Source organism: Schistocerca nitens, chromosome 3, assembly GCF_023898315.1.
Source record: "Schistocerca nitens isolate TAMUIC-IGC-003100 chromosome 3, iqSchNite1.1, whole genome shotgun sequence".
In the NCBI taxonomy this organism is placed as follows: Eukaryota; Metazoa; Arthropoda; class Insecta; order Orthoptera; family Acrididae; genus Schistocerca; species Schistocerca nitens.
The window spans coordinates 914,135,729-914,161,674 of NC_064616.1; the positions used below are offsets into that span (position 1 = coordinate 914,135,729).

At 35.8% G+C, this 25,946-nt stretch overlaps 1 protein-coding gene across 1 annotated transcript in view; it reads right to left on the reverse strand.

Moving 5' to 3' along the window:
- The window catches only part of LOC126249483 (forkhead box protein P1), a 777,252-nt gene that overhangs the window by 108,694 nt on the left and 642,612 nt on the right, over window positions 1-25,946 (reverse strand). Inside the window, exons 11-14 of the mRNA XM_049951136.1 lie at window positions 22,001-22,045; window positions 14,983-15,059; window positions 14,681-14,782; window positions 185-363 (exon numbers count right to left, since the gene is read on the reverse strand). Of these exons, the coding sequence (XP_049807093.1) occupies window positions 185-363; window positions 14,681-14,782; window positions 14,983-15,059; window positions 22,001-22,045 (403 nt within the window). The remainder of the gene's footprint in view (window positions 1-184; window positions 364-14,680; window positions 14,783-14,982; window positions 15,060-22,000; window positions 22,046-25,946) is intronic.

Below are 25,946 nucleotides of genomic sequence, written 5' to 3' on the forward strand. Positions count from 1 at the left end.
TTGATAGCAGTCTGAAAACTGGGAGTTTCCCAGTAGGTGTTAATTTAGATTTTTTGTTTACCATGTGTTAAGGGATACCTGGCTATAACCACTTCTGTCCTTGTAGTCGTGTGGCTCATAAACATCAAGACTAAAGCTAGAACAGCAGCAGCAGCAGCAAAGTTTGCAAAAAGTCAGTGCTTACTGTGCGGCGGAGAGGTGGGGTGGAGTGGGTGATGGGGTGGGGTCATATTTCCGGGGACGACCACGAGAAAGATGGCGTCGCTTGACAAACTCCGCATCATCCACCATCCAGAAGGAGCCAAAGTCGTCTTCGTAGCGCACAAAACACTTGTGCAGTGACAGATTGGTGCGGATCGCGTTCTGTATACACAGACCACCAAGAAAGAGAAAAGAGAGTAAAAGACAAAGTTAAAGAGAAAAAAAGTTGAGAAAATCGTAAAGTCTCTCTTCTAGCTGCCTTCTGAGCAAGACATGTTCGATTTGAAATACCTTCCGTCGCCCGTCCGCTCTGTTCGCCTCACACACGTCGTTAGTCCTCGTTAATGCTTCCTCATGCTGGTTACGCACACACAGATACAAGCGAGAAAGAGAGAGAAAGAAAGTGGAAAACACACAATAAAACACAGAAATGGAATAAGACGAGAATGGAAAAAATGGGAAAAAATTCAAATCCAAATGTTTGCTAGAAGGAGCTAGAGACTAAAGTAGTCCGAGACCAACTTGCGTGTCCAGCTCAGCTCTGAGTAGACGTACCCTGTAGTGCATCGCTGTGACCGGCGTTTGTAAAATTCCACTTCGTCCACAGTCCATACGGCTCCCTTCACGTTCTCCACCCTCATGAAACATTTGTGGAGAGACAGGTTGTGTCGCACTGCATTCTATACAAAATAATACACATACAAGTAAGCAACGCAAATCAAAAAGGAGAGATTAAAAAAGGAGATGAAAAGCATTTTAACAAAAGCTCACAAAAATTCTAAAGCTCTATAAATTATGTACTCAGCTATACAAACAGAATGAGAACACAAATTCAGAAAAGCAACTGTCATGCAGGTCTGAGGTGTGTCTTGTGCATGTTAATTTTTGTGATCAATGTAAAATCATAATTTAGCTTACAGAATGAGTCATATTAAAAAATAAAAGATTTACAGTAAAAATCTATCCTCAATGGATGAAGATAAAGAGAAGCTGTTGAAATATGGGACTGAGGGAGAAGCAAGTAAAGCCACAAAAAAAGTTAACAGACATGCACTACAACTTCAAAACAGACTGTCAGGAACTTTTTTCCTTGATCCAGTCATAATCAGTTTCAAGGCTGCATTGTCTAATAGCAACAAAAATAATAAAAACAAGCCATGCCTCAGTGTTATGTATGTAATCAGTGAACAAAATTATTTCAGTAATTAGCTTTATCTTGAAGTCCTTCAAGTTCTGACTGTCAGAAGAAATGTGTAACAAATCACGCCAACATTCTGATGCAACTGGTTCATTTCTTGCTTCAGCACTGCCTCTGTTGCTATTTGATTTACCAGCTGTGGAAATTTTGATGTTTAAAGCCCTTGTAATACATATTATACATCTTACATTTGGAATGAAACTCCTTAACCTACAAGCAAAATGAAAACCATAACTGAATATACCAATTAGCTTTATAAATATTGAAGAAGCTGCAAGTGTAAATATACAGAAGCAGCAAGTATGATGAACTGAATCTGAAATTCAAAGAAAGTTGTTATTCAAAAGGTTAACTAGGTCTTCTCCAAACAAAAGACACATCTGTGGAGATAAGAAACATATTATTAAATTCTGTAATTAAACATCTAAATTGAGCATTTTTGAAATGCATCGCATCTTCATTTCACTGGTGAGCCAGAAGTAGTGAAACAGGCTGGTATGGTGAATGCTACATCTGAATTCAGCTCAATTCAATTAGAATTTTAATTTCACTTGCACAAAAGATCTTTAATTGCTATGAGGCATTTTGACTTAAAATGTGAGAAATGTGAGAAACTGAAATACCAGTATGTATTTTTCATTTTTATTCTCCAAATAACTAAATTTCTCCAAAACCGTCCAAAGAATATAAAACTAAAAGTATTTTTATTATAATATGAACTAATCAACAATCATTTCAGAAATGTATGTGGCACTGCTACTGAACACACCAGTGAAGGTGATTTGTTCTTGACTTCAGCTGACTGAGTTTCCTATCATGCATGATGTGGCATACCTGGAGACAACAGCAACTCATATACCAATATAAAAAAAGCACAGCTGCAAGATATGCTGGCTGTGGCAGCACCAGCCAGGAGGTTGATAAAGTATCAGTAAGATGCAAAAAATGTGACGAACTAAGGTAAGTAGAGATCCCAACACATACCACTTGGTAACATACAACTATGACAGCAAAAGTTTTAAAAGTGTACTTTTTTAAGCAGTAGAGAAGCTGGCCTGATAGGAGTTTAGCATTAATATCCACCACTTAGTGAATCCTGTGCTAATGGTTCTGCAACTCCATGCTGACATTTTCCTGAAGTGGGATTTTCTGAGTAAGGTGCAAGATAAACTAAAGATAGACAAGGGTCAATTACCCGACATATCCAGCTCTGGGGTCTACACAATGTGCTTATAGACATGGATACAAAAGGACAACAGCAAAGACCCAGGATTACAGCATTTGTGTGCCTCATCATGATCATGCACAAACAGAATATGTATCCATCAGGAAAAACTAACAGACCAAACTGAGCTCTTGTGTAAAAAAGGAAGCTGTCATTCTTTAAGAGCAGACAGCCAAGAAAATTGCAAAGACGGAAGATGTTGATGAATGAAGGAGGTGAGAGCTTGTAAATATCCTTTATAATTACAGAGATGTATTTTCTAGGTCTCCATGGGAAATCAGTAACATTACTTATAAGTCTCATATGTTAGCACACCAATCATTTTATACTCAACCATCCCTAATACTGCTAGCCAAAAGGACAGTAGTAGTGAACATGTTATCTGCTGTAGTAACTCGACCCACAGTAAGTCAGTGCAATAATGTTATAGTGTCAGTAGCTAAGAAAGATGGAAGTGTCCACCTAGCTTTAGATGCTAGAAAGTTAAATAAGATTCTGATATTTGTCTTGAACTAACAGCTGGGTATTGGAAGATTGGGTAACATGCTAAATGTAGTTAGTACACTTCATTCCTGCATGATGAACTGAGGCAACTCTTTGGGCTGAAAGTGAGCCTATCTGGTTTTGTGCATGCCCTGCAACAGGTCCTAGGTCGGAACTTGTCAGAGAAAGTTACTCTGTATGTGGACAATGTGCAAATTACTTGAGTAGTTGGTATGAATGTTACTCCATCCTGTACAAAGTATTAACAATATTTAAGAATAGTGGTCTCACTAATGATATAGGAAGTTGGCATGTGGTCAAAGACAGGTGAAATTCCCAGAGCACATCATCAGCCAAGAGGGTATTCTGCGCGATCCAACTAAACTTGAAGCAACCAGAGAAGCACCCACACAAAAAACCTGATGTCCTTTATGTACATATAACTTCAGCTCAAGCAGTCTTAATTGTTGTAATGAGTTATGGTTGTGTGCTGATGGAAATGATTATCATTAAGAGGTTAATAAAGAAGCAACGTACCTGATCCACCACCCCATCAACCAAAGCAAAGGTAAAAGAAAAAGAAGGAAAATTAAAAATAAAATAGAGCCCCAAGTTCATCATATGATGGATAAATATATCCACATAAAAAAAGAAAATAAGATCATTCAAGTCAGATGAAACATTAAGCTTCTCAATGCAAACTACCAACTTCTGAACTAAACAAAATAAAAATTCAAAATGGGTGAAAAGAAAAGGAATTCTGAGCTTCATGCCAGCCAGATGTTCTTCTCACAGGCCCCAATATTGAAGTGAATGGTCTCAAATTGAGAGTGCCATTATGGAATCCTTGATTTGAAACCTGATTCTAAGAGCACAGTTGTGAGATGGAATATGTACTATTCAATTTATGTTAGCATATAGTAAAGTGTACAGAGAGCAAATGATGAGGTGGTGAAATGAGCATGAAGCAGAAAAAGCACCAGCAAATTGTTAGAAGCTGGATGGAAATCACCAAGCCTGGTTAGACACCAAGTAACCCCTTCCAACTGCCACCTGAGACATAAGAACTGGTACCCTAACAGGACATTAAGGGCTCAGTCCTGAATTTTTATGTATGCAGAATTCCAAATGAATTAGAATTCACCATTTTTGGTATTTAAACAACTGCCAGAGAGCTAAGCTGGGAACAGGTCAGAACACCTTCACCTTGTCCCAGAGTCAGAGAAGTGTTTATACTGTCCAGTACTTTTAGTAGCTTGTATAGGTAATGTATGTGCTTGGTGAAAAGTTGATCAGGAATGGTGAATTAACTGTTGATGAACTTCAGCATACCTCCATCTAGTGCAGTGAAGTTTCCTATGCTTAGAATTATAGATATAAGATCATTTATCTTATTGTTACCTTATTACATGATCAGCACTAATAAAGGGGGCAAAATCATGTTATAAGCTGGCACTGATAGTTGACCACTTGGGTCAACAGAACAACTCACAGATTACAGGCATGCATTTCATTTGTAATTACAGTATGAAACCAAACATTTTTCATGTTGGCTGATGTATTTTCCATACAATAATCAAGCAACATTCTGAATACGGATGCTTTCATACTATGTTGAAATATGCAGAACTTAAATCTCTGTTCAAGAAAGAGCCAAAGGATATGTACGAAACTATCAGCCTATTTTTGTTCTTCCAATTCCGCTGAAACCATTGCAGCAAGTAGCTGCAAATGAAATTCAAAATTTTTTTGCAAAATATGTTATTATTATAAGTAGCCAAATTTTATCTGAGCAAGGAAAAATCACTGAGGATTCAGGAAGCAACTTTGCTGAAAAGATAAACAAAGAATGGAGTAACCTGACTTTCTAAATCATGGCTCGCATATCTACACTGTGCTGTATGTATCTCAAAATTAGCTGGCCATTATATATCTTCTAATTACTAACAACTGATACATCTTAATGTATAAAATAATTATTATAGCTTTCAGAACTCATAATCCGTGGCTCACAGGTTATAGAAGGATAATTTGTGGAAGATTATAAAAGAGAGGCACGTTACCACTCACAACTCATGGTGAGAGGGGTCCACTTGCAGTGAGGGCAAGGGGAGCTCCATTAAGAATATTGTGTAAAGTTGGTAACTGAACATCTTGCAGAAGCCATTTCAAATACTTAGGGTTCTTCCAATTACGTGCTCATACAGGGTGAGTCAGGAGGACAAGAACATGTTTTGAGAAATGATAGTATTAGCAACTCTGAACAAAGCACTTCACAGGAACACATGCACTATTCCAAATGAATACACTTAATGTACATTGTTGTTCATTTTCTGTATTATTCAAACAATGTCACTGTTTACAATGTACCACATTAGTGCAGAGCAAGTTGAGATGAACAGTTTGACACAAGACACTTGGAGTCCATCAAGTCAGAAAACTATCTCCAAATGGTGGTGGTGGTGGTTAGTGTTTAACGTCCCGTCGACAACGAGGTCATTAGAGACGGAGCGCAAGCTCGGGTTAGGGAAGGATTGGGAAGGAAATCGGCCGTGCCCTTTCAAAGGAACCATCTCGGCATTTGCCTGAAACGATTTAGGGAAATCACTCTCCAAATGGCCTACACAAAATACCTAAGCTACAGTACACACATGTTGTGCAAGATTTTCAATATTCTCACACTCTCTTCATGCAAGCTATTAGTCCTACATAAAAAGATTAATAGGACCTTTTTTGTCTGAAATTTAATGTCATTTAATTTAGTACTGCAAAACATTTTTGCTGGAGGGTGCAGGTTTTGAGTTATTAAAAAAAACATACAAAAGTTTCTTGTTCAGAATTACTAACACCATCATGCCTCAAAGCATTTACCTCTCCTCCTGACTTCCTCCGTATATATACTCATCAATATTTGAGGGTAACAAGAAGACTGAATTTAGAATGAACTATGGCATTCACGAGTACAAGATAAGAAGTAAAAATAATATCCATGTTGACCATGCACCACTGTCTAGGCTTCAGAATGGAAGTTTATATCCTGGTGTTAAAGACTAAAATGCGATGCCAGTAGACTCAAGGCAAGAAATTGAAAATCCCCAGACATTCAAAAACTAAGTAAAAGAATATGTCATTAGCCACTCCTACAATTTACGTGAATAGCTGGCATGGCTATAAATTCAACTTAAATCTAATATCTGCATTTAACAGATTTGGACTTTGTCAGTATACAGACAACTGAGTGCAGTTACCTAAATGCTTAGTTTGGAGTATCAGATAACAACAACAGTTGTATGGGAATGAGCAGTGCGTTTTTGCAAAGAAACTACACATCTACAAACAATTCCCATAATTATTAGTGTGACAAAATTAGTGCTAATCATAATTTGATATTAGTGTCCTTTAAAGAAGTGAGCTGCTAAAATCTGGAATGAAATAGATACAAACAAGCCAACAGCAGTTCACCTGCAGTATACGTAAAGATGGCCCTATGGATACAGATATCCCTTTAACACTTGTGATTGCTGTGAACAGGAACAAAAGAGTACTGTGATCAATGTGTAACCTGACATTACAGGAAATTTTAGACATAAAAGAAATATATTGATTCAAATTAATGTGTCTACAATTATGTTACATCAAATTCAGACTACAGCCATACAACTGGAACTTCTGAAAGCTAATTTATCAATAAGAATATACCTGTCAGAGGTAAAAAAACATTATCCAATGAATCATTAATAGAGAGGCATATTTCATGACAAGAAAAATGAATTTCAGATGTTCATTGCAAATTTACATAAAAAATTGTTAACACTATAATTACAAATTGTGCTACATAGATTATACCCAAAAAGGCAAGAATACATATAAATGGTATATTGAAAAATAGATGCCAAACAGATTTGAAAGTTTCTGTCCAATAACTAACTGCTCATTGAACACATTGGATACCATTATACGACACAGGAATGTAACAAATTTATAACAGGATAAAACAGTGAAATTCTTTGTCTAAAGTTATTAAAAGAATTACATAACTCAAGCTCAGAAAAGTTAAAGTGCTGACATGCAAGGATGAAAGTTTTGTGTTAGAATTAACCAGCAATTAATCTGTCAGTCAAAATGTTCTTTTACATTGTATGCATATCATATTATGTATGAAAAAGTTTATTCTTATTTTATAGAAGAAAATGTGTGCATAAAAATCATGTAAACAAAGCAGAAGATGCAAAAGACCAATGTGTGTTATATGGGAAAAATAAGGAATGTATTATAATGTTTATCATGACAGCTGCAGTATATTCATTTATGTATCAGAATTTACACTGAAATTTTCCTTTCACTTTAGCTAAATTCATTCAGGTATACCATAGCAAATTCACATTAGCATTTTAGTTCAGAAACATAAGCATCCTAATAGGGCACATTCACATTCTGCTGGCTTTGTTTCTGTGTCATGTCATGAAGGAATGAAAATCTTCAATGACTACCACCTGTACTATTGATAAGTACATGGTGCAATAGTTACAGAAAAACTTGATTACTTTTAAAATGAAGATATGTGACCTCCTTGTTGTCTGGTTGCAAATACCACAATGAAAAATAATAATTACTATTCCTTTGAGATATGTACACATCTCAATTTTAAAACAAATAAATGACATGACCATCAACAAAATTTATGGAAAATTATTAATTACAGTTTATTGTAATCAGTTTATATCAGTTAAGTATGAAAGTAAAGTTATTGTGATTCTAACCATCATTCAAAGTGTTACAAACCTTTCTAGAGGTATAAAATACAAAGTATATGGTAATAATGAATGCATCAGTATTGCTATGTGTGTTTAAAAGTAATCACAAAATTTTATCAGGCTGCAGTAACATACTATGCTTTCCTTGAAAGAATGGGATAAAGAGAATAGATATGAGTGCATAACACTCAGCAAGTCATCAGCGAATTCAGAGTACTTATTTCATTAGTGGAATTACTACAGCCTAGGAAGAAATGTAATTCGATGGGAAATAGGTATAGCATTACATACCTTCATATCAAGTGTTCTTTGACACTTTTAGGGCATGCAGATTTTGAAAACTGATTGACGAAGCATTGAAAAATAATCATAAAAATTATGTACTGCTTGGGACACTATCATTTAGTCAGAAGAATATATTTCACAGACACTGAATACCAGATACTAAAACCGAGCGAGGTGGCGCAGTGGTTAGACACTGGACTCGCATTCGGGAGGACGACGGTTCAATCCCGCGTCCGGCCATCCTGATTTAGGTTTTCCGTGATTTCCCTAAATCACTCCAGGCAAATGCCGGGATGGTTCCTCTGAAAGGGCACGGCCGACTTCCTTCCCCATCCTTCCCTAATCCGATGAGACCGATGACCACGCTGTCTGGTCTCCTTCCCCACAACCAACCAACCAACCAGATACTAAAAACCCTTCTTCAACTAATATTTTCCATTTTGTAGAGGATCATGAAGTTATAACAACTAAAGAAATGTAGAAATGAGTAAAGAGCATTGTTCTGTATATTTTGGCTGTAAATGAAAAATGGATTCTTGAATTAGTATTCTCAGTTTATGTTTAAAGTAACTTGTGTGCATGTCTTGTCTGATTCTACAAAATAAATTAAGCTAAAGACACGAAATACATACTAAATTGACTACAAATTAATGGATATGATGATTTATCTCTTTCATCACTTTAGTATCCCATGAAAAGAATCTTGATTACCCATTGTTAGCATTATACTTTTACCTGGTTAAGTTTGCATAATTACAATTAATGATGACTCCTATGCAAAAGCAGTTGATAAAAATATTCTGCATGGGCCACTAAGATTGCAACATTGTGGTTTTTTCCAATTTTGTTATTCCATTAAATTTCTCTTCCTTCTGTTTACTTTGCAAAAGAACTGAGAGAGTATTCCTTATATCAAGAATGTTGGGCTATTTATCACCACTACCAATAGGCAGTATAGTGTCACAATCACAAGGAGATACTCCTAGCAGTTATCAAAACAGAGTACTCATATCCAAAATTAATGCTATAGTACATATGTATATTAATTTTCATAAAATTTTGAACAATGTCTGTTGTGATAGTATTGGTGGTGGTTAGTGTTTAACGTCCCGTCGACAACGAGGTCATTAGAGACGGAGCTCATGCTCGGGTTAGGGAAGGATTGGGAAGGAAATCGGCCGTGCCCTTTCAAAGGAACCATCCCGGCATTTACCTGAAGCGATTTAGGGAAATCACGGAAAACCTAAATCAGGATGGCTGGAGACGGGATTGAACCGTCGTCCTCCCGAATGCGAGTCCAGTGTGCTAACCACTGCGCCACCTTGCTCGGTGTGTGATAGTATTATACAAATGTATGAGTTATAAATAATTCAAAGCCAATTTATGGGGCAAATAATGTTCTAAAGTAAATATTACTGTCTTGACAATGAAGTTCTATCTTGTATGATAAATTAAGATAATGCACTGTGATTTCAGTACGAATAGTGCAGAAGAAGCCATACAACTCAGTGGATGAGTTTTCTTTACAAACAATAATTACTCAAGCAATGTGAATAGTCTGGAGACGTGCAATTTGAACTGCTAGGAGAAAAAATATTAGTCACCGGAACTGAATGAATAATTCCAATAACTTTTTAACAAAACACCATTTGGTGTTGTTAGAGAGTTTTCGGCAATTGTGGTATTTTTGTTCCACCGCAATTGTCTTACTTTCCCTGTGGGCATCTCTACAACTCCTCTCCCTTTCCTTACACATTAAATCTATTCTGGTGGTCCGTACTGGTACCTTGGTTCTCTTATAGTCTCTTCAGGTACTTGGCAAATATTTTCTAAATACATCTGTCCTTGCAGAATTGTACACTGTGTACTTTCATAAGGTGCTGTATGTGATTGTTGAAGTACTATTCACATATATATTTTTTTTATTGGTGCAATTTTTATGTTTACAGAACTCAAGAACTAGTAGGGGGTGCAAATAGGAAACACAAAATTATTCAAAGCTAAACTAGCTAAACAGGCTATGCTATTGTTCTTTAATGACTATAGTCACTTCTGGAAAAGAAAAATGTTTTCACCACTACAGTGAGAATTGAAAATATGTTTTACAACTATGATGTTCCATTTGCAAACAATTTTCTTTAGCATATTGCTATAATGCTAATATTCATTACAGCTCCATTGTGAATCAGAGTATTTTTATCTTATCAGTTCTATCGGAGATGAGCTTATGCATGTTATACATAATTAAAATAATTAGTATTTGGCCACACTGCATAGTTACATAATGTGATGAAAATGTTGAACTGTGTGGTTGATGGCAAATAATAAGAATTCTGTGTAATGTGAGTTTATTCTGCACTACTACTATTTTTTCCTTTATAAGACCAGATATATGATGTTTCCTGACAGTTTTTTATTAACAGCTATATAGTGTTTGGGTTTAGCTTTACTGGCATCACACTATTTTTTTGTACTTGCAATGATAAATTTCCTCATTTTCCAAGTCAAATGTCAATTTACAAAAAATGTTTAACACTAGCTTTCCTTTGATGTTGCGACACAAAATAACTTGCTGCTGCATTTTTGGGAAATGATGAATTCCCTCTGTGGTTTAGTACATCTTTCTTTGGCAGCAACTAAACTTTTGTCTGGGAACTAAATTTTATAATGCTGGGGAGGGAAAGAAAACAAAAGAATAGAGAAGAAAAGAAACCTCAAAATAAATTATCACCACACATAGAAATCTCTTTCTGTCTCTAACAATTATTTCTGCTATGATTTTTTATATAGTAAGGAAAGCTGTAATGGAGGAGAAGCAGCCAATTAGGCTTTTTATGGGTAATTTAGAATTAATTATATTCTTTGTGTGGCTTTTTGGAACATTTTTGGAAATCTTACATTGAACAAAAGTTACAAATTGTAGACTAGTATCTCTTCTGGGTGTTTTTTTGGAGATATTAGAAAAGCTCATGTGTACAAGAATTTTGAAACATCTAAATTGATTTAATATTCTCAGAAAAGACAATTTAGTTTCTGAAAGTATCTGTGAACTGACCAAGCAATCTATGCTTATAAAAATAAAAGCCTGGAGCCTCTAAATGACAAAATAGTGACAACAAGACTATTTTGTGATTTATCAAAAGTCTTTGACATTGTGAACAATCAAATACTATTACAGAAAGCTAATCTTTTTGGAATAAGTGGTTATCAAGTAGGTGGCTACAGTCATACCTCAAAGACAGGAAACATAAAACCATACTATGTTTATCCAAGTTTTGTGACTAGGCATTGTAGGCCTGTTTATTTCTTAAATTAGTCTGTGATGTGAGTCTGCTTCTGAGAGGAGTTGACATTTTTTCACTCAGCATTTCAAATTTTTCTTACAGGAATAATGTCACTGTAGGGAAACCCCCTCTGGGCCAAATAATGTTGTACAACTACTGACAACATCACTGTCTTCATCCCCACTTTCATATTCACTGTCTTCCTCTTCCTTTTGTTATCAAGCAGCGGTCACAATTTCAGCATCACTCGTATACTGGAAGCCAGGTTCACATACAGTAATCTTCAGCCACTCATTCAAGTTTACTTCACTGACATCTTCAAAAGCATTTACACTAATTGCCAGATATGTTATTTGCACATTTCTTCATCACTGATAGCTTGAAAATCACTTTCTTCTAGATCTGGAAGAATTTTCCTCCATTATCAAACTAATGAATGTGGCTTGGCTTCCTACCAGGCCTCAGAAACCCCATATATGGCATCTAGAATTGTCAACTTCTTCCAGAACACTATCTAATCATTCTAATCAACTAGCATTCTCAAAAGACCAGCTCGGTAGCACCATAATACCAATGCAGTTTTGCCTTGGTCCACTGGCTGTATAATCACTGTCATGTTAAGAGGGAAAAACTTAATTATGTGGGCCCATCATCAGATACGAGAATCCTCTGATTTGGACATGAAGGGGCATTATCAAACAATAGAACAGCCTCCTGTGGCAACCCTTTCTCTTCTAGAAAGCACCAAACTTGTGATACAAAATGTGTGTGGAACCAGTTTTTGAAAATTTCACTATTCATCTATGCTCTTTATGGTTGTAATAATGCACAGAGAGACCCTTAGCTGAGATATCCTTGAATACTGTTTTCTTTTTTATTTATTTTTCTTTTCTTTTTTATTTATTTTCCAATCACTAGTAGTTTCACTTTCTCGTTCCCAGAAGCATCAGCGATTCATAAAATTGTAACGCATTCTTTAGATGACTTATATCCATGAGTATGAACTTTGCTCTTAAAAGCAAGGGTTCTGGTTGGTAGAGGTTTCCAATACAGACCACTTTCATCTACATTCTAAAATCTGGTCTGGTGTGAAATTTTCTTCTTCTACAAATTTCTGGAACTCTGTTTGGAAGGAAACAGCTGTTGCAACATTTCAACTAGGCCACTCGCCTTACACGGTATGTTTGCAAATCCAGTGACACTGTTTGAATCTGGTTGCTTCATGAAAAAATTTAGCTTTTTCAGTACACATTGGACCTGAAAGAGTGACACCTTCTGCTTGTTTTTGGATAAACCATCACAGAAGAGCAGTACATAAAATTATCAAATTAAGATATCTTCATGCTTCTTTGTACAGATGTTCCAGGACGAAATAGCATTTCTTGACAAAATCCTGTATTTTGTTTAAACCATGGAAGTGACACTTATTGTCACACGGCAGGTTGATTATTACTGTTTGCTAGAGAAAAATATTGCACATCTTATGAAAGCAGCCTACTATGAATACTTTTATTGTCTAATATCATATGGAATTATACTTTCAGTAAACCAATAATTAGCAAATAAAATATTCTTTGCCCAAGAGCATGTTATGAGAATAATGAGTGGTGTTGACTGTAGATGTACAGTAGTTGTTGAAACACTTCCCAGTAACTCATAATTCTTACCACTGTTTCTCAATATAATTTTTGGTTATATGTCTCATTAATAAAAATACTGAGTTGCACAAAAGAAATAGTGAATACCACGAATACAACACAAACATGCACAAAGACTTTCACAGTGATTGTAAAACTCTGCCGATGGTGCAGAATGGTGTGGAGTACAACAGCACAAAAGTTTACAGTGCTGTCCCTCCAGAAATTTTTGACAAAAAGTCCACATTTATGGAGCCCCTGATGCAATTTCTTCTGGCAAGGCTATTTTACAGTCTGGAGGAGTTTCTTGGGCACAATGAGAAACCCTCACAGAACTATAAAATCTGTGTGTGATGAAATGTAATCTAAGCTTTAATAATTATATACATAGCAATGTAACAGACATAGTTCTTTTCAAAGGTTTCCACTTATTTTTTAATTTCTACATCTGCTATATGGTGTAATATGGAGGTATGTATAATTTAATGTAATTTAATATTACATTCATCTATTTTGTGACACTACCACCTGCATATTGGTTCCTTTAGAAGACTCCCACATTTTCAGATGAAAAAAAAAAAAAGAAAAAATGAATTTATACAGATTAAATGCTTGTGAGATCATCAACGACAGATTGATGAACTAAGGAAGAAATAAACAAATAAATAAATACATTAATCTTATTTCTTAGTTTCTTCAGTACAAAACCTCCTTCACGGTAGATTTATACTGGTTAAATTTTTATTACAGGCTATTGGCTTTTGGGAATGTTAATATGATGAAAAGTACAGTATATCAGTGACACAGTGATCTGCTCTCTCTCTCTCTCTCTCTCTCTCTCTCTCTCTCTCTCTCTCTCTCTCTGTGTGTGTGTGTGTGTGTGTGTGTGTGTGTGTGTGTGTGTGTGTGTGTGTGCATGTGCGCACCACTGTAATAATTTAGTTACATATGTAATTGTATACTTCATACCACCATTAATCATATTTTTTAGCACACGTGTATAGGCTTTTACACTCTCTTTTCTTAATATAGTACAACTTCACTTACTTAATGCGCTGATTGGAATTACATAAGACATTTGGCGAATCCTATGCTGCCATGTATATGGTGTAATGGACGATTAATGAAGGAAAGAAAAAAAGAAGCATAGGTAAGAGGCTGTGGTAAGTACTATTGATGATTCTACTTCACACACAAAATCAGACTGTGTTTTTTGTTCTACTAGTTTTCTACACATGAAAAAGCTCCTACAAATGGATGGAAGAAAGATAGCAATGAAGAAAAGGGACAAGACATAACTCTCTCTCTCTCTCTCTCTCTCTCTCTCTCTCTCTCTCTCTCACACACACACACACACACACACACACTCTCACATCACATCACATCACATACAGCAACGCTACTGGGATAAGGTATTAATACTACATAGTTAATATTTTCAGTAATTGCAATTACATGATTATTAACATATCGTTACCAATATTTGAACAAATGTTATATTCATTTAACCTGCAACAAAAGTGATGAACTATCAGAAAGAGGAACAGAGCAAATACACACACAGTTGCTGTTTTTTGAGTGCTTAATGTTATAGTAAAAATGTGTTACTTTACCTTCCACGTTGCTGCATTACGACGAAAGTAGCAGAAAGTATTCTGAAACCAATTGTAGATCTCATTTAACGTAAGTTGTTTGTCTGGTGACTCAATGATGGACTGAAATAAGAAAATAGTAACATCAGACATTATTGAAGATATTTTAAATTCTGTAAGTGACAATTTATTGAACCTCAATGGAAATTATTCACTTTATTTTCAGGATTTTTGATAACTCATGCTAGTGGTTGGTTTACCTTTGTGATAGCAAATTTCTTTAAACTTCAGGAATCATACACAAAACAAAGTGTTAGACTTACCTGTCGTATTAACGATGCATATGTAAATGGAGGTCGCACATCAGCATTCTTGTAAAATTCTCTGTTTCTCTGAATTTCTGAAATATCAGAGTATAGAAAAGTTACCACCTTATCTGTACATGTTAAAATATAAGGGAATCTTAAAGGACATTGTCTGAGTTAGGTGAGTTTCTAAGAAAAGAAAAAAAAAATTTGAGGTATCTTAGATGCTAGAGATTAGATTAGATTAGATTTACTTTCATTCCAATTGATCCGTAGTGAGGAGGTCTTCCAGGATGTGGAACATGTCAGAAAAACAACAATACATGACAAATATTTACAACTAAAACAAATAAGCTAATGCACCATTCCACAGGTCCCAAGTCGAATGATCATCATTTTTTAATGAACACTATATGAAAGAGTCATTTTACAAATACTAATGCATTGAATTTAAAATAAAAAAGTAAAAATGTACATTAAAAGTTAACATCTCACAACTTAACATTAAAATGATGAAAAATGACAAATGAATCTATAACTCAACCCAATAATAATAATAATAATAATAATAGTTATTATTATTAGTTTTAGAAGTGTAGTATTGTTTGATTGTGATGTTCCACACATATAAATAAGTTTATTTTGGCATTGGAAGAAATGGAAATCTTGTGTATCTGTGACACACACAGGAGAACAAATTTCACAATTTTGGTGTAGAGGACTTGGAGTCACAAATTTTGGACTGACATTAAGATAGGTACTAAGACCCAAAAGAGGTGTAAACACATGACTAGAGGAATTCAGGAAAATCTAGAATGGGATAGAAAAGATTGGAAGCAAAAAGTAATTGTTGTACTGGAAGTGATAAACACCAAATAGTGACTGATGTGAGTGCTCTTTGACATAATAATTTCTCAGAGCATTCAAACCAGTGTTTGAGTATGTTTACCATTAGAAATTTCTCTACTGTAATTCAAATTCTGAGACAGTGCTCACTTATTAAAAGAATTAATTATCAAAGATAATATACAAAAATTGATATTGTTCAATTTTGTAGACACAGCTGTAAATGGATGCAGTGATGGTTGTGTGTTAATGACAAAAAAAAAAAAAGTTAGTTGACATCAAAAAATTATCTATTTTAAATATCAGGTAACATTTCTAATAGTGATAAGGCTTCCTCTTGCTCTTCATGGCTGGCAAATGTTAAAAATTCAGATAGCTTAAACCTTCAATGACAACTAATGTGGAACCACTGAGATGTCCTAATGGTCTAAATTATGGATAATGCTACCAGATTATCATCCAGTGAGTAATAAACCCTCTGCTAAATACTGACAGTTGTTTGCATCACTGCTTCATGCATCTTCTAGCATATCTATCACTCATGGATACCATGTGCAAGTAATTTGCACACCATGTCTAAACTGCTTCTGTGGACTCTGTTTACAAAAGCAACACAAAAACCACCTCTAGTACATGCAAATAATATTAATTTTTTATGCAAGACTTTAATCTTCTACCATGGACAATGCTATTTATAAAATTTTGCCATTATTAGTCATATTTCCAGGGCACAAGCTTTATGAAAACTACTGAAAGTATTGTGTGAATTAAAGTTATGAGATTCAGGTGTGAACCTCTCAAGCTCTGAAGCTTATTCCATAATGGCATTCATCAGTGTTGTAATTAGTAAACTGACAAATATGACGATTTTTTTATAAAATTTATATTACTGTAGCTACAGCAATGTTCCTTGCAAGTTATATACTCCCTTCTTACTTAAAAACTAGTACAATGATGAAGGCACAACAGTGAATATCACAAAAGAGAGACCTAAGTCCTTGTATACAAGCTACAAAAAGATATTCTGTTGAATAATATAAACACAAATATGTTTGAAAATTATGCAAGTATGGGAGCTTCAAGGTGATATTATATTTACTGAAAATTCACAACAGAGTATGATATCTTGTCTACTGAGATTATAGAATAACAGTGTATGAACAGTTGTGAAGCACCTACTAAATGGCAATGTTTATGTATATGCCTGAGATGACGTGGAAGTATTGAATGTTGTTTGCCAATGAATGCAGCAGTAAATACTATATGAGAAATTGATGTTCTCATTAACCAAGTTACATAGTTCAAAATGAGGCAAAAGATTTATTTTTGTTAATATGACTGCAGCCTGCAGAACTCACAATGTGTTGATAAACATACAAATTCAGGAATAAGCTGAGAACAAATCACAGTCTCACAGTGTAGACCATCTCTAGAGTATATTACCCAGAATCAGTGTCATACCATGTCAGTACCCTAAGTGAAAATCACTGCAAATTATGGATGTTCCCATCTACTCTGAATTGCAGGTAATATCAACAACTATTCTTAGATCAGAAAAGTTGTAGAGTTCAAAGCAACAGCTAGCTTTCAACATGTTTCCAGACCTCTATTCCAAGAGGATAGTTTTGGTCTGCACATTGCAAGGAACCTAAAAGATGTTTATTGTCTTTGTTACAAAAATAATTATTCGCTGCCTGCTCACAGTACTGTCATGTCATCTACTGGTGCCAGGTGGTGCAATGCTCATGATATTTTTCCAGTAGCTCCCAAAGAAGAATTTTAGTTTAGAGCAGAAGCTTTCTTAACTGAACTTTTTATTGATCTTGCCATGGCAGAATAGTCAGAAAATTCTAAAATGCACCAGGCTTATGGAACCAATTGTCAATTTTTATTCAACTTCAGTTCCCTTTGCTCCCATAACAGTAGTCATAATATGAGGCTAATTCTGTCCAAGATCCATCACAGTAAGCAACTATAAAAAATAAACAGAAATTATTTAACAATGCACTGTGGCAACAGTTATTTTTCATCAGATTCAGTAAAAGAAAAACATTCATCCTTGCAGTCACTTTGGCCTTAGAGTTAAAAGTACATTAGTCACATAAGAATCAACCTGCTGCCATTTTCACCTAATGAGGTAGAAGATAAAAACCCTCCTTGATGTTCACCAGTCCCAAAATTTCACTCACTTTGTTGTTATGGCAATGGAAAGAATGGTGGGATTTGGCATTGTGTGAGATGTGATCCACTTCTATTTTTTCCATATATAGGCCATACGATATATTTGTTTGTTATTATGCCCAAAATAACACATGTATTTTGCAGTGAATTTCATCTGAATATTTCTTTTAGTTTTGTGATTATGCATTATGAAATATGAAACTTGTGTATTGTTTGTACATAGCACTTTATAATTTCCTTTATTGAACATGTGAAAAATTCAATATCATACAAATCTTCAGTGGAAGATGAGTAAAATAGAAATAGTAACAAACAACATTTTTCAGCACAATGGGCTGTACATGATTGTTCACTTGCATTGTGGTACTCAGTGGTTATAATTCTGACACAGTCCATGAAAGTTGACTTGGATCTTCTGGATATTTATCTTTGAAACATAATTACTGTTTCAAATGTGACACTTCTAAAAAGAATAATTTCATATCAGACAAATTTCACGAATATTTCATCCAGCAGCTCTAAAAGTACGAAAGTAAGAAATCGTGTCCTGATGTACGTCTTCAGACAAAATTCATTGGAAGAGCCTGAGTTTCAGTTTTCTATACAAATTTAACAAAATGTTAAAAATTGTGTGATGATACCCAAAAAAAGTTTTTAGAGAAAACAGTAACCTTATACAAAACCCCAAACCTTAAAATAATGGGCATCTGAAAAACATAAGATATAAATGTTCTAACTGAAATGTGTGTCAGTGAAACAAATATTATTAGATGCAGATGCAAACAAAAAACATAGAGACAGAAGACAGAAAGATGAAAAATGTGGTAAAATGTGACTACATTTTACACATTTCTTCTTTCTTCAGTTGTGAATTAGAAATTGAAAGGTTTGGTGCAAGAAGGACGCAGCTCCACTTTTCCCATTTTGCGGAAAAAAAAAAAAAAATTAATTTAATTTTCACCAAAACCAAAAAAATAGTCAGCTTTGTGTTAGGTTATGAGGTGTCTAACACTACTGACCAGACTACACACAAATGCATGCACTCAGATACGTACAATGGAGTTTTGAATTTTGGAGCTGCCTCCATTTTGCTCCAAAGTGAATTAAAAACTCTTTGCAGAACGATTTTCTCCATAATTAACCATATTTCAGTTTGAAAAACATTTATTAATAAAGAAAGTACAATATTATTGGCATAATACATCAATATGTACAGTTCTTCTTCAGTCTTCTAGCTTTCCCTCGGTCTCCTCTGGATAGTTTGAAGCATCTGACATCGCCTGGTTGTAAAGCCACATTTCGTTTTGCCCAATATACTTTCTGACCAGCTCTTTGACATCTTTAAACTTTTGGTCTTCAAGCAGGAGGAGACAACCATAAGCTTGACGAAGGTGGTCCATTTTACGAGACTCGCAAGTCCTTTGTTGCAAAGTTGTGCATTATTGAAGACAGTCATCCCTACAGTCACACTGCCTTGAATAATCCCTTTACCAATGTATGGCTGTTCATAGAGGAATATTTTGTACTGATTAAATATTTTCCTCTTTTCTTGTTTAATAATGATACATAAGGGTTGTTTAAACAAAAGTTCTTCAACTTGTCAACAAAGTTGAAAATAAATCCCTGGTTCACTTCAGTGACATGAAATTTGGGGCTGGTTCTTCTGAAAATGCAAGCATAGTCAACTGGAAGAAAAACTCTTTCTACCTTCCTCAAACACTTTTCTATGTTACTGAATGCTCTGTCGCATGGCATAAAGCTGTGGCCCGGTTCTGGGAATTGATGAACGATCTTTGTAAAGCAGCCACTTTGCACAAGGTAAAACAGGTACTGCACTAACAAATGATTTTTATTCTGTGAGACACAGTTATCAGAAAATTGGTAAAGTATTTTGATATCACCTGTTACAACGTGGTTGATGTATTGATGTGTAAAACTGATTGGCTCATTGGGCGTCTTTTTTCTGATGGTTTCATCATAGAGATAAAAATGATGTATTCCAGTCTTACCAGATGAAATCACAAAGTTACAGATCCACAATTGGCATTTATAAACTGCGCCCCCAGAAGGAACTTTGGGGAAGTGCATGTTTTGTTGGTAGTTAAAGTACAACATCTCGGTGTCATTATTACATTGTGCAAGTGCCACTGTGTCTTTAATCTGTCGATAAAATGAATCCGCTCAACTTTGATGAAGTAGCATAGCATCCTGGGGCTCCTTATGTCTCTTATCTGAGATAGAAGAGGCACTGAGTTCCTTTTGTATGTTGTCACACTTTTGACACGTGTCCAATCTTGGGTGCCCACATATGATGTTGAAGTGTATCTTGAAGTACTAAAAGTAAAAATCATATTCTACTGGAGATTCAGAGTGCTTCTTCATCTACAAAAGATGCATTTCTTTGATAGGGAGGTCGGCAATCGAGTACTGTCTATTACCATTGTCTCGTTGACTGTAATGCAATTCTCACCTAGGAAAACTGTCAAAGTGACAACCTCTGGCCTTTCCTGTTCCACTTTTTGGCCTATTTATTTTAACAGGTAAACCTTTTATGCAACCAGCCAAATACACATCTTGGGTGTACATAGTTGTTAGGCCATTAAAATCATAATTAATATGATGCCTTGCCTCAATGTTGAATTCAGTGAAACACTTGTGTTTGCAACTGCAATCATTACCTGCAGTCGGGTGAGGCAGGTTTTTTCCACTTGTGCTCTTGTACTGCTTTCTGTCAACCTTCCACTGTTTTCTTATGATCCATTCACATTGTTCCTTGTGCAATCCATTCTTGCTCTTCAGTGGTCCAACAACTATTTCTCTGCTTCTTGAATTTTCTTCTGAATCAGTAGACATCCTATCTTCACCTGGCTCATAGTTTTCTGAAGAGTTACAATTAAACAGTCCTTCCTGTTCTGATTGACTCATATTGACAGAAACTGTGAAACCAAAAGATGATGAAGTCACAAAACAGATAGTAAGCCTGATAAAAAATACCTCTCACAGAGAACGCACAATGTTTAAACTGGTCTGCTGAATACATAACATAACCTCCTTCCTGCTATCATTTGGGGGAAGAACAAGGCAGCTCCCAGAGCTAGAGCTGCCTCCATTTTCATGCAAACTCAGAGTACAGGCAGCTCCATCTGTTGGATTTCTCTGGAACTAGTGTGTGGAGCTGCCTCCTCCTTGCACCAAGCCCCTCAATTTTAATATCCAAAAGTCAATACACACAATTTTTCACATTCTTTATCATTCATAAACATCACTATGTTACCTATTGATAATAACACATTAATAAATTTACATCTCAATTAGCTATAAAAGGCAAAACTGTTAAATGCAATGTTAAAAATTAATGTTATTGTGAGAAGACTCTCTGTGTGTGTGTGTGTGTGTGTGTGTGTGTGTGTGAGAGAGAGAGAGAGAGAGAGAGAGAGAGAGAGAGAGAGAGAGAGAGAGAGTCAGTAACAGGGTGATGAGAGTGGTAGAGGGGGAAGCAGTTAAGTTTTCAAGCAAATGTATTGGTTGTTATTTGTTAGTAATGTGACGTATGATGAAGATAATTTCATATTAGTTCAGTTTCTTTCAGTTGCTTACATACTATGTGATACTGTCTCACATTTTTTTGTTCCCAATATTTTAAATAAATTCTATGAATTAACAGTAGCATTAAATGAAACTCATAAAATGGAATTATTAATTTTAAGGAAAGTAGTTTATAAATTCCACAAATACAATACTCAAAACTCAAGAAAACATAAAAAATTAATCGTCTTCAATACATACACCCTTCCATTAAGTATTAAGTTTGATGTTATTGAGACAAACTAAACTCATATGTCACAGACCATGTGTGACACATAAAATTCAGAGGCAAATAGAATGGACCCTTGAAGATATTACACAAGCAATAGGAATGACATCCTATTCTTTTTGTTACAATTAAGTATACTGGAACATGATTTAATCAATGATACAGTGAAGAAAATATAGACAATCTTCTCTTTACCTTGTTGAACATCAAGTCCTGCACGTTCCAGCATATATGGTAGCCCTACATGAAGGACAGCAGCCAGGAAGTAAGTAGCACAGAAAGAAAGAAGAGAGGTTTTCATGAGAAATTAATTTTAGTAATATACAGGTATAGGACAGGCTGTTATAATGGTGTTGTGCAATTCTGAATGTCATTCCAATTTTAGTTGTGCCTTGCAAGGACTCTCTCAACTAATACTCTTGCCTATGTGTAATAATTTAGATGAGGGTAGGTTTTCTATAATTTCATTACTATGATTATTTGCTGAATGGAATTACATAAAATTTACAGTAAAACTAAAACCTGAAAGTCTCACACAACAATAAAGACAGATAAACTGGTTGTACTTACCAGTACATGAAAGACTGGTTTGACTAATAACAATACATTGAAATGACTGCCAAAGTTTCATATCAGCACACACTCCGCTGCAGAGTGAAAATCTCATTTTGGAAACATCCCCTAGGCTGTGGCTAAGCCATGTCACTGCAATATCCTTTCTTTCAGGAGTGCTAGTTCTGCAAGGTTCGCAGGAGAGCTTCTGTAAAGTTTGGAAGGTAGGAGACGACGTACTGGCAGAAGTAAAGCTGTGAGGATGGAGCGTGAGTTGTGCTTGGGTAGCTCAGTTGGTAGAGCACTTGCCCGCAAAAGGCAAAGGTCCCGAGTTCGAGTCTCTGCCCGGCACACAGTTTTAAACTGCCAGGAAATTTCAACAATTGACTTACCAGAGGGTTTTGCATTGTCTTTGAACTTAGGAATTTAATGCCTTCAACTAATTTAAGTCTGCCATTACATGTGGGTAATGCAGTGTTTTAAATGAAATGTGTATGGGGAACAAAATATACCTTGTTTTGTATGGTCACAGGACAAGAAAAGTGTTTTGTATTTTCAAACAAAGTTGTCATTCAGTACATTCCACTATATTTTAACTAGGGTCCTAACAGTCATCCTCAGGTGAGCCATCAAAGATTAATAATGATGTCCTCCACTTAAAAGATACAGTGCACCACACACATGTCAAAATCATGTTGACAGATGGGCCACACTACATGGTGGCAGTGTTCTTGGTGGTGGAACTGCAGAACTCAGCTGTCTTCCATGTTGCTACTTGCCACTGGCTGTTCGTGTACTCTGTATCTTCCGTTTGAGCAAACTGTGGAGATGATAGGATTCCACACATTTTCCAGCTGGTAGCCACTATCACAATTCATCAGATTATCTGCCAGGCATATTTCCACGGATTCTTTAAGAATGGAGTTCCAAAACGATGGAGCTGTGGTTACAATCATGTTTCTTCATTCAATGTGCAATGGAAATGCAAGGCAGTACCCAAAAGAAACTGATTTTTTATTTATTTTATATTATTTTTATTTTTTAACTTATTTATTCACATTTTAAGCACAAACTTTCAATCCCCTTCAAAGTACTATCCACTTGCACTAATAAACTTGTCTAACTATTCTTCAAAACATTGTTTAAATTCATCTTTTCTGGTGCTTGACAGCACGTCCATCATTTTTTTCTTCACCTCAGTAACATCAGCAAAACATTTTCCTTTCATGTCTCCTTTCATTCTAGGAAACAAAAAAGCCACATGAGGCAATGTCAAGTTAGCATGGGGGGTTAGGAACATGGGTCATACAATTTTTGGTCAAGAATTGTTGTACAGACAGGGCTATGTGAGCAGCAGCATTGTCATGATGTAAAAACCAGACACCTAACTGATACAAATCAAGCCTCTTCCACTGCACACTGTTGCGCACTCTTTTTAAAACTTCAAAGATAAAAGCCTGATTGACTTTCTGACCCTGTGGAACAAACTCTGAATGGACAACTCCTCTCACATTGAAAAAAAAACAGCAAATCAGCATTGTTTTAATGCTTGATTTTACCTGATGAGCTTTCTTTTCTTGGGGTGAGGTGAACTTTCCAGTGGTCAGCAGTCATGGCACAAATTTGGCAGCCACCATTTTCATTCCCAAATCCTCTCTCACAATTTGTTACACTGAAATCCAAGTCACACCAAAAAGTGCTTCAATTTCTTTAATGGTCCATCATTGATCTTCGTTGATGACTGCATGAACGTTTTCAACATTCTCATGTGTTTGTGCCATGGAAGGACGACCAGACTGAGTTTTGTCATCAATTGACATTTCACCATTTTTGAAATCAGAAAACCATGCAAAAACTTGAGTTTTCCCATTACCGCTGTCCTTGTATGCTGTTTTTAACATTTCCAGAGATTCTGTTCCAGTTTTTCTGAGTAAACAACAGAATTTTACCACCACATGCTGTTCACAAAAATCACCCACTGCAAAAATGACAATCACACATAACAGTTGTCACTATAAACTTTGCCAAAACTAGTCCTGACCTTCTTCAGTGACAGCACACAGCTTACAGACTCTGGAATGTATGCTCTATGCACTCCTAGTGGCAAAATGTGGTGCTACAGAAGCTTTTCCCACCAATAAATAAGTTTGGTTTCTTTTGGGTACTCCCTCCCACAATGTTTGGCAATAGTGGAGTTGTAAATTATAGATTTTCAGCAATCAGTCATCCTTTTTAAATTTTATTGGCAGATCTAGATTTCAGCTAGAAGCTAGCTATTTGCAATGCATTATTATTTTTGCTCATTGCATGTAGTGCCTACTGGTTGGGCTTCATCCACAGTTCACTGAATACCATTCAATACACAAAGAAAACTAATTTTTGCAATTCACACTATTATTTTCTACCTTGAAATGTGATTTTGATGCTAAAAATAGCCTATTTATTAGTTAATATAATAGAGGGAAACATTCCACGTGGGAAAAATATATCTAAAAACAAAGATGATGTGACTTACCGAACGAAAGTACTGGCAGGTTGATAGACACACAAACAAACACAAACACACACACAAAATTCAAGCTTTCGCAACAAACTGTTGCCTCATCAGGAAAGATGGAAGGAGAGGGAAAGACGAAAGGATGTGGGTTTTAAGGGAGAAGGTAAGGAGTCATTCCAATCCCAGGAGCGGAAAGACTTACCTTAGGGGGAAAAAGGACGGGTATACACTCGCACACACACACATATCCATCCACACATATACAGACACAAGCAGGTCTGTATATGTGTGGATGGATATGTGTGTGTGTGCGAGTGTATACCCGTCCTTTTTCCCCCCTAAGGTAAGTCTTTCCGCTCCTGGGATTGGAATGACTCCTTACCCTCTCCCTTAAAACCCACATCCTTTCGTCTTTCCCTCTCCTTCCCTCTTTCCTGAGGAGGCAACAGTTTGTTGCGAAAGTTTGAATTTTGTGTGTGTGTTTGTGTTTGTTTGAGTGTCTATCGACCTGCCAGCTATTTATTAGTTATTTATATAAAGGAAATCTTATTCCACCAGATACATAATCCTCAGCTTCAAATTATCCAACTGCCAATTTGAACTTTTTGTTTTCAGTAAATATGGAAATCAGAAGAAGGAAGAAAGCAAACCAGCAGGTAGAGTGCCTTATATCAATGGCATCTAGGGAGACAGTAAGATAAATATTCTTATCTAGAATACATTTAATACTGAACTAAGCTCTTGTTCCATACATGAGCATAGGCAATTCAACCAACAATGCAGTTACCAATTCCTTAATCCGAAACTAGTTCTCTTATTCCTGTAAACTAATTTATCAGCTGTTCAGTAACTGATAAACACAGTCATCATATGAGCACTAATGTGATCTCATGGTCTCAGTTTATTAGTCATTCGTTTGCATTAGATCCCTAGTTAGCACGTGAGTTTCCTTAATACACTCCTGGAAATGGAAAAAAGAACACATTGACACCGGTGTGTCAGACCCACCATACTTGCTCCGGACACTGCGAGAGGGCTGTACAAGCAATGATCACACGCACGGCACAGCGGACACACCAGGAACCGCGGTGT